Raw genomic sequence first — 14,405 nt, 5'->3', positions numbered from 1 at the left:
GCTTATGTTTCTCCTTCATATGGTACTCATCCTTGGATCAGTTGTTGCTTTTTCTTCACTCTAACACTTACTCCACATTTTTCTTTTTTTTAACTGCTTTTTCCAGCTTATGTATCTAACTAGATCTTCCTGACTACTATTGAGGAGCTGCTCAGGCATGCACCCATTACATCAACGGACAGGACTTGAAAGTTCATAAATATGGATTCGGTGACTTTATTTCTCTGACCTAGCCCTTATGTTCTACAAGTGGAAATGTGATGCTTCCCAAGACACTTTCATTTTCCCTAAAATTATTTACAAACAAATAAAAAAAAAAAATCAAACCCATTAATTGCAAAGGTTAAGACATGACTTTGTGAAGAAGATACTATTTTGGCTTTTTTAAGAATGCCTCTAAAGCTGAAGCAAAGTGAAAGTTAAAGAGAAAATTATCACAGAATTAAAACAAATTATTTTAGATTACATAATATTTGGGTTGTTTTAAATGACAAATACATTTTCCACTAACATAAGAGAACACAAAAAAGACCTCCTATCCAAGAGCAGCATAACAAATGACTGAGAAGAGCTGTAATCACACTTCAATGTAGCCAGGGATAAAAGACAAGGAGGGATGAAAACAAAAGGGAATAAACTGGTGAATAATTAATGTTGATTAATAATGAAATAAAGACTCTGGGGCAAATGGAGGACTGCTTTCTGAAAAAGAATATGTGACATGGTAGGCTCTCATGGATTGAAACAGAACTCAACAAACAAGAGTTTCTCTCCCAAGTGTTATGTTTTCCATGTACACTCATGTTTTGATCCAGAAGTCCCCTACTAATTTTAAGGAGTTCAGCAGACATACAGACCCACACTACTACAAGAGCTCTTTGGAGAATGCTTGGGAGAGCTGAAACTTCATTGTGTCAGTTGTAGCTCAACATCAATTCAAATTATACTCAAAACGTACTGTGGTTTTGTGTATTTTTTCAAAATAAATAAATCGCAAGGTTTTAGTCTCCCTCTCACTCCCTTCCAACAAATATTTAATAGCATAGGCAGAAAAATTCAGGATTAAGTTACAAAATGTGCTTTTATGACAAGTACAGAAAAACAAGAGCCTATTGTTGTAACACTTTAAAATAAGTGGATTAATAATCCTATCTTACATCATACTCTGTTATTTCAGGTAAATTGCTTTCCTCGGCCTTCTCTGACTTTTCAGCTGCCCACTTGCTCGCAGCTTCTGCAAGTTCCTTTTCTGATAGTCTGTTGCTCTTCTCCAAGGCCTGTACAAAAATATTATAGTCAAGGTTTAACAAGAAATACATAAGGCAAGACTCTTCAAAATTAAAAAAAAGTTATTCAGATCCCTAAAACATTTTAAAATAGGAAATAAGAAAGTTGAAATTATTTCATTTGCTGTCCAATTTCTTTAAAAAGAAAAGTGGGTGGGGAGAGAGCAGATAATAAAGAAACAAGAGAGGAGAAAAACAGATAAATCAATGAAGTTCAGTGGACTGCTACAAAAACACTATACTTTCAGAATAAGATTTATTAAATTCACAGGTCAGAGATAACAGAAAAATTATTTGAGACCTGTTGGGCACTGAAAGAAGTCAGATACAAGAGTGGAGTGAACTAATAATTCAATGTGATTTTCAGGCATAAATGGTTGTAAAAAATTTAAAATAAACTATTACATGCTCAGTAGGGTATAAAACCTGAGCTAATTAAGGACAAAAAAATATTTTATACAAACTTTAAGTGATCAGAGATGGTTCCATTTAAATTCATTATTTTTTATTTGGGGGAATGCTAATCATTTATAATAGAGTCAGTCATGGCTTTATGTTCTTTTAATCTACCTTTTCAAATGGAAATTCTCACATAAATAATATTTAAAAATTGATTTCTCTCTAAGAATACTATTTGGCTTTTACTATCAGAGCAGCAAACAGACAATGACAAATACCAGTTTAGGAATAGCTAGCTTTATAAATCTTCTTACCACTACGTGGATACTTAATTTAAATCAACTGTATGTAGAGAAGCACCCAAAGAATCTATATCACTCTAGCATTAAAAATTGCAACACTAAGATGGGTATCTAAAAAAGAGATACAAAAAGCCTACTGCCTGAAAAAGGCCATAACAATTCTACCCAGTGCCTGTTCCATCTTAGCAAACGGGTAGACAAAAAAACCAACCAAACAAAAACCCAAACGAAAGAAACCAACACTCCACCTCTTATCATTAGTTCATTCTAAGCTACATAAATGGCCAGTATCAAGACTCCTTCGTCTTCACATCTTTTGTGCTTACCTCAAGCAAAGTATTATCCAAATATCTCTGTACTGTAGTATGGCATAAATACACAACTCACAGAACCCTTCCAGGATTCTGTGTCATAGACACCACCTTTATCTGAATCCAGAAGAGAAGTGCAACAAAATGTTCCAATAGGAATCCCTGTTTTCTATAACTGCAAATTACAGAATTACAACCAGTGAAGTCAGGAGGTGACAAAGTTCAATATGCAGGGTATGAAGAGGGCTCTTAAAAGCAAGCAGTAATATAATTCATAGAAAATCTCACATGACCTGCTAAATTTCCAGAAGCCATAAAAGAAATTAACCATTCTAATATCTATTGGAATACAGAAAAAAAAATCTGTTTAATTTAATCTCACTGAATTTAATTCTATAGGTTGAATGTTGATAAATACGTATTAAATCCTGAGTGAATTTTATGGAATAAAGTAATGGTATTTCCACAGGTACACTTCAACTGAAGAGAAAGAACAGGAACATATTTTTCAGTTGGAAACAGCAGCAGCTATTTAGGCCGCAAACACGCAAGAAACAACCAACCTAATATATCTCATAAAAAACCTTAACTGCCCCCCTTCCCCACTCTCTGACTCAAAACAGAAGTCACTTTTTTTGGTATTTTTTTAATCTCATGAGTAACATAGAAAAGCAAAAGCCTATCACTGCTCAGAAGCTTCCCCTGTCTCACACATCTGCCTTTCACTCTATGTTGGATACATCCTCCAAGGCTTACAGTCCATACAGCTATTAAAGAAAAACACAGAAGATTTCATGCCATAGACAAACACGTGGCTAAGATCAGGTAACATCAACATGTATTAATTCACATGCCTGAATATGCAAAAAATAATTATAAGGTAGATAAGAATACCTTTTCAGATTTGCAAATAGATACTACAGTGAAAAGAGGTATTGCTATGGAAACATATACCTTCGTAAGAATTTCAAAGCTGAATTATAACTTAGAGCATTGAAAATCATCTCCTTTAATCTCTAATATATAGCATATAACTAATTTCTCAAGCCTTAGTAATTTTAAGACTCTGGCTCTGGAGATGTTCATATTTTGCCAAGACTTTTTCTGTCACTACTTCTGAGTCAGTGAAGCACTTAGGTAACTTAACTGCTCAGTGCAATTCCAACCAGAAGGCTAACTCCAACAGGCTCCACTGACACAGGGCAGTACATTACAAGCAGATTTGGGGACTCAAGAGAAAAACCAATAAACGGTCATGGAAGTATTTCTATTTCTGCAGCTGATGCATACCAATAAATATTTATGCTGTCTGGGGAAATGACTTTCATTAAACAAAGTTTCATTTTGCATAGCCTTTATCAAGCAACTATCCACTGCCAGCAGATACTTGCAAACTGATGGCAAAAAACCAATACAGCATAGATCAGACCTGACTGAAGAAGAAAGCAGAACACTTAGAGAATACAGAGCTCAAGCTCACACTACATATTAACACAAGAGCAAGAGATTTTGCAATGCCGCCTTGTTCTCAAAGGTGTGTATTAAGTAAGGATTTGGCATTAAGCTGCATTGTGCTGAGTCTGTAAGCAAAATAAGTGAACTAATTATGAAGCATATTTTAGGAACCAAATCAGCGTAACTGATAAAAGCATAACAGCTTTTATCTTGGTTTCCCTATTTACATCACTGAAAATACATCACTTGCCTCCCCCCCTAAGGACAATGGCAATCAGCTGGCACAGCAGTTCTAAAAGAGATGTATAAGGGATAAGTACTTAGAATGACATAGCACAACCAAAGCCTGGTTTTTTCCCCATTGAATAACAAGGCAGGTGTGTCTGTGTCAAAATGAGTGGTAATACTAACATACTCACAATGACACAGAATTCTAAGACCAAGTCCTATTCCTCTTCTATTCATTTTAATGGATCTTAAACCCCCAGCCAGCCCCTTAATTTCATCCAGGGGGCACTTCCAGTGAGTCATAGTCTTGTCACAACAATCAGTCATTGAATAACATGGCAAGTGTGTCTGTGTCAAAGTGAGTGGGTAATACTAATACACTCACAATGACACAGTTCTAAGACCAAGTCCTAGTCCTATTGTAAGCAACAGGAAGGAATATTGTAAGGAATATGCACTTTTATAGGTACATACAGTATCTCCTTCCAACTGAGGAAAAAAATCCAACAATGAACAATCTAAAACCATGGTGTGAAATATTCAAAAAGAAAATTCACCTTTGATGAAGGTATGGCTGTGGACCCTGAAGGTGATGCATCTCTTGATGTTTTCAGTGATTGAACTGTCCTCTCTTTACCTACAATTAAGAAAAAAATTAATGGCTGTGAAATTAAAGATGTATGTTGCAAACATGCTTACTTGCTTAGAAAAATTGCAGTGAAATTTTCTCAAGTCAGACACGAACCTTATCGCCCTCAACAACTACCTGACAGGGAGCTGGAGCAAGATGAGAGTCAGACTTTTCTCCCAGGCAACTAGTGACAGGGCAAAAGAAAACGGCCTCAAGCTGTGCCAGGGAAGGTTCAGGCTGGTATCAGGAAGAATCTTTTCACTGAAAGAGTGGTTAAGCTTTGGAACAGGCTGCCCAGTGAGGTGGTGGAGTCCCTGTTCCTGGAGGTGTTCAAGAAATGACTGGACATTGCATTTAGTGCCATGGTCTAGTTGACAGGGTGGTGTTTGGTCAAAGGTTGGACTTGATCTTGGAGGTCTTTTCCAATCTTAAAGATTCTATGATTCTATAATATCTACATACTCCATCATCTGATAAATATTGGTAACAATTTTTTCTCTTCCCAAGGAGAGAAGAGATATAGCTGTGTCATTTCACGCATTTAAGAAAACCCACTGTCCTTTTTCCCATCATTAACTGAAAGTATGATTCCACAAGATGATGTGGTTTCACTTTTTAATATTCCTGCAATAATGTAAACAGTTGAAATATTAGACACCAGTCAATCACTCAAGGAAACCAGGTAGTGCATGAACTGGTTTAGCAGGCCACAGTATGTTGAAAAGACCTGCCATGGGAAATACTCCTGTTTTGTATCAGCCACACAGTAGGTGCTCTTTGTCAGATCAGTGTCTTGCCTATAAAAGTTAAAACTGGCAAAATGCCAAATCAAATTCACAGTGCTAATCACAATCTGTGCATAGTCTTGCCACAGACCAGTTACAGGCAGCCCACAGCAACAGAACTGGTTGCAGTGTAAACTACCAGTTCTCAAGCTGGGGCCCACAGATTACATCTAAGGGATCTGCAAAAGGTAAGTACAAAAAGCAAACAGTAGGCCTAAATCAACCAGATTCTTCACACTCACTGGGAAACAATTGACTGTTCACAAATAAAATACAATGTAAACTTACCTTGGCTTCCATTAAATCTTCATCAATACAATTGATAAAGGGATTAATTAAAAAGTCTATCAAATACTTATGAAAATTGGGATAGAAATTATTTTAGTAGAATTATAAATGTGATTGCTCATTATGGCTTTAAATACGGCTTTAATTTAACAAATCAAAACAAAGAGCAGACATGGCATCTCACTCTGAAGAGCTGAGCTGTTTTCCTTTTTTATTCAATGCCATAAAATACTGTATTGTGTGGTGCATTTTAAAATACTTACACAAAAATGCAGGTAAAAGTCTATGCAAAATGCATGCCTTTAACAACAGGAAATGCTTAAGAGGTATGTGGAAGGTAGGTCTTCAACTCTTTCACCACATTTTCATAACATATATACATAGTGTAGGCTTAATGCAAAGCAAACATCAAAACCTGCTCGTCTATGCACACTGTTGGTGGGAAGTGAGTTTCTGCTGTAATGTTACTAATCCATGCAAAACTTTTCACAGCTACTGATGGGTCTTTCAAAAATGCTAATGAAAAGAGGTGGGAATGTTACTCTGGCAAAATCAAACATTCCAAATTGCACTTTAAACCTCAGTTTGAAGACTATGCTAAATTAAGATCCTAGTTAAAAACATAGTAATCAGCCTTATTTAAGAATTTCTGGTAGACATAAAACAAAAGAAATAGACCTTCAATGGAAAAAAAAAAGCTTTTAAACAGAAAATAGTAAATGGGAAAGCTATGATAAGTAAAAAAGCTCCTATAAATAAAAAGTATTTGTCAAAACTAAAATCAAGAAGATAGAAATAACCATGTTTTTTTATTCTGTCACACTCCCCAAAGCACAGAACATCTCCCTTGTCACCACTAAGTAACATAAGTTTTGCTCCTGTGATACCTGCTTTTCAGCCCCATAGATTAGCCACCTCCTTTTAAATTTAAGGACTACTCCAACTCTGCCTCCCACATGCCTCCTTTGTCAGACTGGATTCTTTAAAGATTATCTCAATTGAATGGATTATATGTTTGCACCTGAACAGATGAAATGAGCTAATACAAGTGGCAGACAATTATTCAAAGTTAAGCAAAGAGAAAAAACACCATTTAATTTGAAGACATTAGGCCATTTATTTTCAGAATGTGTGTGGCTATTTTGAGCCCCAAAGCCCTACCCGTAAAATTAAACATGACACTCTCAAAGCACCACTACTTGCTTTCTTGTATCTCCTCAGTATGACCCCTACTGACTCTGCTGACACCTACTCCACTCTACTGACCCCTAACTGCCTGGTCCCGTGAAGGAGCACCATCCTGCTTCTCTCCGTGCTCTCCCATCACAGATGAATGCTTGTCCTTTCCATTAGCCCCTTCCTTCCCTTTATCAAGCTTCTTCATGTCCCTCCAGTTTTCTTTGTTTAAATTCTGTATTTATCCTCATGTATGAAGGGCTGGAGAGCATGGGATATTCCTTCTTCAGTGGAAGTCATGTGACCAAACCAATTCAGACAGCATGACTTTAAACAGCATTATAGTATTTTAGAAAGATGCCATATTGAAAATTCCACATGAAATAGTATATACGCTGCATGTTGTAAATCCACTTAAGTACCCACTAAAATGTACTGCTGACATATATGAGATGTCCCCCTTGATGTTCCTTTTAAATATGCAATACATGAGCTTACCTAAGGCAAACTGCATTCAAAAATTATTCTAAAAGTATTATTTAAACCATTTATACCTTGCAAATAGGAATTTTAATTCAGTCATCTAAAGTAGTCATTTTAGTAATTCAGTCATTTTAGTAGTCCTCTTTTCCAGGGAAAGGAATAAAAAAGTAGTCCAGTTCACAACCCACCTGGTCTCTTAAAACTGATCTAAAGGTGATTGGGAAAGGTATTTAACCCTGCCAACAGGAGAAAATATCAAAAACCACAGACCTAAATGTAAGCTCCTCTCTTGATCAGCATCTTTTCTGGTTTGCGAATATTTCTGCTTCTACATCACTACCTCCACTATTGTCTGAGTAATTCTAACAATATACTATAGACATGTATGATCTAAGTCAGCTCAAAATTGTAAAAAGCCATGAAACATTCCAAAATTTTGTATGGTTTCTCACAACACTGTTTTCTTGTCCCCAGTAATTACAAGCTGCACACCTACAAGACTTACAGAAAATTAACTATCTTATTTTTTTCTTCCTCTCCTACACTTAGAGGAATTTATGTTCACTGAGTATTGCTACAAAATTTTAAAAGCATTGTAATGCCCAAATAGAAAGACCATCTGTACTCTGCAAGGAGTGAAATGATTCCTCAATATTTAAGTGATGTTAACTAAACTACAAAGATCTTTTTTGGCAAGATGTGCTACATAATGGCTCAGTGTCACTCTGGAAACACAATGTGCCTCTCAGTGAGTTAAAAAAAAAACCTAATTACTTTTTAAAAAGCTGCCAAAATGAACAGTAGGTTTGCATAGTTCACTAGAAAGCATTTGCAGAAAGGGAAATTAAATCGGATTAATTTACATAAGCTGTACAAACAGAGTGGCTAAGATTGTATCACATTAAAAAAAGCAATTTCTTTTTTTTTTCCCCCCCAAATTATTTAAATACGAAAAACTCAAATATTTTCAAAACAGATGATTCATTAGACTTCTGGGAAACATTAGGAGCTAAGATTTTAATAGTCAGAATGGACTAAACTCAGATACGCTTCACATTTCTTGGAGGAGAGCAAGATCTGAGCGGTTTTGACATTGAAATGTAACTGATAAAAAACAATCAGTTTTAAAAGCCTAGTAAAATTTGTAGAAAATGCAACAAGTAGCAATATGTTCTTTCATTTCTCCATTTTTTAAAATCCCTCTTTATTCCTAGTTGCAGGAAGAAATGTCTTCATCTGCTGTAGATGAAACAAAGTTTCTTGTCAGGGAATCCAAGGAAGCACATAAAGAAGTAACAGGAGTTGATGCTAAAAAGAACATAAAATACTAGAAAAAGCTGTGCAGCTGAAACTCCTACAGTCAGTCTAGACCTGATACCAAAATAAAACCTACAATCTCCCACATGAAATACCTAAGGGAACAGAGAGTACAATGAAACAACCAGAGCAGACAACACATAGACGGTACAAAATGTCAGCTTTTCCCACTGTAAAAAAGAGCATGTATGGAAAAAAGGCTTTTATAGTTTCACCTCACTAACCAGTTCGCATCATTAATGCAGCATTACCTTGCTGAGAAGAAATATTTCTTTTATGTAAAGATGACATACTTCTGCTATGCTGGTGGAAAGGATAGGCTTTGCTTCTTTCAGGAGAGTAGCTCCTGCTGCTGACGCTTGAGCCAGATCTGCTGTGCGGAGAATCCCTTCGGCTCCCTGGCGATTCCCTGAAGAACGGAGAGTCCCTCTTATGAGGGGATCGATCTCTCACATAATGAGAAGAATAGAAGCTTCTTCTTCGGAAGCCATCTCTGACGTCCCTTGGAAGACAACAGAAAAATAAAAGTAACTTGGTTATCCTCCCAAAGTTTATGGAACAGCATATATACAATGGCAACATTTTGTGCCTGGTAAATACAAATAGGTTAGCTGTCACATGCAGAACATATCCAAAATATTCCGTGTTGTTAAGAGTACTAGGCAAAGAACGAAAAACAAATTAAAATAGTAAAAAGAAAGACAAAGAAAAAAAAGGTAATTTTTTCAGATTTCATTGAGCTACTTCATTGCTAGAAACCAATTCCTTTCTATCTCTTGATAATACAGCTAAAATGTAAGAAAAAGACATTGAAGAAATGACAACTCTCACAATTTTTTCCAGATTCAGTACACTTACTCTGGAAATTAAGCCTTAATTTACAAGAGCTAAAAATGCATATGAAAATACTGCTTACACTATTTGGCATTTTTCAGCTATGTTTTTTTCTCTTACTTTCAAGGGACTATATCCCTCATTTGATTTCACACACCTTGCTACACAAAATATCACTGAGGAATTTCAGCTTATATCCGGCAAAGACAACAAGAAATATGCAGAATATCTATTCTCATGCCTATTAATCCACCCAAGGTCAAATCTTGAATGAAAATATGAAGAGTTATATCTCCTAAATATGTTTCTCACAACACACAATATTAATTTTGAACTTCAGTGTAAAATGTCACAGACCCAACTGATTTAAAAACCATAATCTAATAAACATCCAAACTTTCTACTAAATTTAAATGCTGTTACTCCAGACCATGGCTCAAATGTGTTGGTTATTTGTAAATTGTATTAATGTACATGTATGTGTAAGGGTAAAAAAAAAACCCTAGTATCATTTCAAACTTGTCCTAAAGAATCTCAGAGCTAAAGAACACATGAGCCAACTGAGTCTAGACTTGTCACTTTTGCCTTGGTCACACTGGCAAGAATAGCAAGTACTTCTCAGCTTCTCCACAAAAATCTCCAAGATTTAATAGCACTTCTAGTAAATCAGAATGTATCTTCTCTCCTATTTCTCATCAGAGTCCAGTGTTTTAAACAGGGGAATGCCTCACAAAAATCTGGTGGTCTCATCTAGCACAATGCAGCTATAGCTAATTTTATGTTGGTGGAGAGGAAGAAAAGATGTACAATTCCGACAGCATGGTACAGGCCCATATTTGTGACAGATACCAAAGGATTTCAGTGTGCCAAAGGTTTCTTGGGCTATGGAAGCTACAAAGGTAGCACCACAAAACAAGAACCCTGTGACACAGTTGTGTTTTACACAGTGAAGATTTACTTTTTGCATGGAAAGCACATCTTCATTACATGTATGAACATTTTATGTAGCAACAGACATGAAGTCTAAGTCCAGGCTTGAAGATACTAGATTAGCTCAGCATTGAACTGCTTCTTCTAGCTAAGTGGGGGGTTATTTATACATATTGATCAAATATTTATCAAGAATGAGTTAGGTAGAGCCCACTTTTCCTTCCATTTCCTTCTTAATCTCTCTTTAAATAATGTTATTTATTTTTAAAGCACAAGCCTTCTGGCAGACCAATACACCACTTTTATGTGTAAAACACACTTTTATGACCACATTATTAAACCCTCGTATACAGAGAACTTTATTATGGAAATGCTTACAGAGCCCCAGCTATTGCACACACATAATAAATGCTCTAATATCCATGTAAGAATTAGAAAAAAAACATAATTGAAACACACTTTTAAACAGGAAAACATTTGAAAGCCTTATTCTACAATAATATTAAGCACCATAAAATAGAATCTCACTTTCAATTTTTGCATTTTCATTTCATCACTCCATGTTAATTCTTAATTGGACCATATCTCATACAGAACATTCAAGTCATTAACTATATTGAATCTGTTTCAGACAGCATAGCAACAGCACAGCATTTCTGATGTTTTCCATTAATGTAACACACTGAACAGAACAAAGTAAGTATTGTTTTACAGTTATTTTTTTCCTTAAATACTTAAGTGAACATACACCTGCAATTTGGTAATGAAGGCCCCAATTCAGCAAAGCAGTTAAGCGCATGCTTCAGATTCCAACACATACTCAAAAGGTTTATTGAGCAGGGACAATATCTAATAGAGATGCAAAATTTTGTGCTCAGCTGTAACTTTAAAACAGAGCTACTACCCTTAACAACAAATACAGAATTAATCCCTTTTATATAACATCCCTCAAATCTTTATATTGTGTATTCATAATTCACACTTAATCCTGAAAGCACAATTTTATTCTCTCAGCAGTGTTGCAACAGGAAGCAGTATCATTGTTAACCTTAACGAAACTCGACCATTAAGTTCTCACTAAAGCTGACAGTCTTGGATGAGCTTCTGAAATGTTACAAAAAGAGCCATACTGTGAAATACCATTCACCAAGGGCAGCTAGGGGAAGAGCACAAGCCTGACAGCTATTTCAGTTCACCATCAGTTCCAGTTTCCTCAAGGATAAAACACAACTACAGAATAGACAAAAGTATGACACTCTGCACAGCAGAAAACCGAGGGAATAAAACACTGGGGAGATTTTCAGTTGCCTATGGATCAGAAACAACACAGTGGTATAGCTTAAGCTCTGTGAAACAAAGATTAACACAAACCACTGTGTCAGTTTTATATCTTAAGAGTACTTAAAGGTAAAATTAAATCACTTCCTAGAAGAGAAATGCCTGGAAATAGAGAGGTACTTGGGTACATGAAGCACATCACATGCAATAAAGGAAAAAGCTTTACTGTAAGAGTAAAGTACTGTTAGATCACTCTCATTGAATTTGTGCTACTGGGAAACAGCCTACAATACTTCGTGCTCACTATTCTCTGGGACTTCTATGTCCCAATACATTCATCTTTTCAGCTAGAACATTAACCTGCATTATGGTCCAGCCATAGTGGACATCACTTTTGACACTGAGCTGAAGACTGACAACAAAACAGCATACTGCTGTGAAACAGAAACAGGAGGGTCTTCCAGTAATTCACAGGTGAGTACTGTCTATAACCGAGATAAAAAAGTCATCAGAGATGTTTTTGTGATCCCTTCCATCTGAGAAAGATTACTGCTATTGCCAAAGGGATTAAACACTCCATTTACAGGCTTGCACTTAATTGCTAACCTTGCCTAGAAATAACTCTCACAGTTTTATAAATAAATTGAAGAAGCTATAAATAGTTTCTACAACACCAGACTTCAGTGCAAAGAGATAAATCAGACAAGATCTAAACTGAATCCTTAACTGAATATACTTTTTCTGTCTCATAAAGCAGAGACAAGGGGGAGGAAGCTAAAATAAAAAATCCTTTTGCCTGCTTTTTCAGGACATTGCAAGAGCTACCAACATGAATCATATTATGTAGAAAATATTTAATAAAATATACAACACCCCCAGCCTCTAAAAGAAGACGCAAGAACACCTCCACTTTTAACATCTTCGAAGTATATGTAGGTGGTGCAAGATTCCAGCCACCTCTCTCCCAGACCTCATTCCATTTGTTTCCAAAGTACACAGTACACAGTTGTGCAACAAACCAACAACTTACTCAGGTTCTGCTTTGGAGATTATAGTAAATCTCTTGTTATTGTCCAAAGACCGTTATGCAGATTTATCATAAGCTAAAATAATACAGTGAATTACACCATTGTAGATAGAAGAAATTGCACCTGGTTCCAATGGCTTTAATTTGAACATTTGAAATGATGACAAGATTTCTTACTGACAACTGGTTTTCAACATTTTGTGACTAAGCAAGTAACTGGAGCACTTGTGATACCTGCATTTTGCTCTAAAGGAAATTAACATAATTAGGACCAGCCAGTGTCATCTTATTAACAGCTTTTTGCATGAAGGCAAAAGGAAACAGGCATTGTGAAACACTGTTTCAAGCAGAAAAGGGTACCTAGAAATACCAAATGTACCAAAAAAATTTGAAAATAAATAAATGTTTCATGATGTTTATGCTGCATGCAGTACTACTGAAGTTATCATAAGCAAACACCAATCCCCACGCTGATGCCACTTGTCCACTTCACTCAGTATGAAAGCTACACAACTCCTCTCTCCCTTCCACCACCTCGGGATGTCATGACAGGTCAGAGAATAAAAAATAAGACAATCTGAATATTATAGCAACATTAAAGAGAAATAAATGCCTCTATGTCCTTTAATTGAATAGCAAAGCTGTGCACTTCAACTGCACTGGAAATCCCACTGCATTGCTCTTTCTCCTTAGTAAAGAGTACCCTCCTCCTTTTTACTGTCATTGATAACGTACTATTAGACTTGCTGCAAGATAAGCCCAGACAATAAAAGCATATTTAAACTAAAACTCTCTATTATCTGACAGGGAGAAAATATGGTCAATCATACAGAAAAGGACAGAGAAACAAGTAACAAGGAGTCCAGAAAAACACAGATTTAAGTACCAAATAATTAAGAGCCAACAGCTTCAGAAAACTCTTTGCAGAACAAAGACAAAATACGTTATTTAGACAAATTAAGATCAAATTAGACAAAACAGCTGCATTCAAATGCATGTGATATTGGTTTTTCTTCTTTTTAAAAACAAGGGCTTATGAACACCCCCCCCAATTTCCATAAAACAGAAAATAAAACATAGGTTTTAAGTTCCACAGGGAGTATTTGCTTAAAGTGTTGGACCAAGTTTCAATTTCTATAAACAGCTACAACATTTACAACTGCACTTTGAACAGCCTATCACCCCAGAAGAGTAAAAGCATTTCAGACAACTAGTTCAGGGAATAAACCTCTCCCATTTTATGACTATGCAGTAGCAACTAAATCAAGTCCTAAACAGACTTAATTCAAAATCGAAAAAATTGAAATCTTCTACCTCAATATGAGCTTAAAAATTGGAAAAAAGCCTGGAAGCACAATATGGTACTTTACACGCTTTTTTTTTTTCCCTAATGCCCTAACAGACCAGAGAAACTGGTCATCTTTTTAGCTTCTAGACAAAGTTCTAATGGACAGAGATTTCTAAGTAGGTGCTTGCACTTTTACTGCCATCCTGCCTCAGGCACAGAGACCAGCACACAGGAAAGAGTTTTAAAACATTTCCCTGAGGTACCAAAGCACATTGGTACCCCACAAAAGCGTCTTTTCTTTGGGAGCTTTGAATTTACTTTGTTTTTTACTTCACACTTAGTACATGCCAAACAATTTAATGTAAGCCCCAGAAAGAAATCTTTTTG

At 35.9% G+C, this 14,405-nt stretch overlaps 1 protein-coding gene across 5 annotated transcripts in view; it reads right to left on the bottom strand.

Moving 5' to 3' along the window:
* PPHLN1 (periphilin 1) overlaps positions 1-14,405 on the bottom strand; it is a 64,543-nt gene that overhangs the window by 29,856 nt on the left and 20,282 nt on the right. For 2 of the 5 annotated variants that reach the window (XM_017733142.1, XM_017733141.1), the window contains exons 6-8: positions 8,955-9,163; positions 4,539-4,618; positions 1,158-1,277 (exon numbers count right to left, since the gene is read on the bottom strand). In XM_017733142.1, the coding sequence (XP_017588631.1) occupies positions 1,158-1,277; positions 4,539-4,618; positions 8,955-9,163 (409 nt within the window). Of the gene's footprint in view, positions 1-1,157; positions 1,278-4,538; positions 4,619-8,912; positions 9,164-14,405 lie in introns of all 5 variants that reach the window. The other 3 variants (XM_008632767.2, XM_017733140.1, XM_017733143.1) reach the window with 2 other exon arrangements.

The sequence above is a fragment of the Corvus brachyrhynchos genome, unplaced genomic scaffold, assembly GCF_000691975.1.
Source record: "Corvus brachyrhynchos isolate BGI_N302 unplaced genomic scaffold, ASM69197v1 scaffold32, whole genome shotgun sequence".
NCBI classification, from domain to species: domain Eukaryota; kingdom Metazoa; phylum Chordata; class Aves; order Passeriformes; family Corvidae; genus Corvus; species Corvus brachyrhynchos.
The sequence above is the reverse complement of the archived record's forward strand: the minus strand, read 5'-3'. Positions and strand labels throughout refer to the sequence as shown.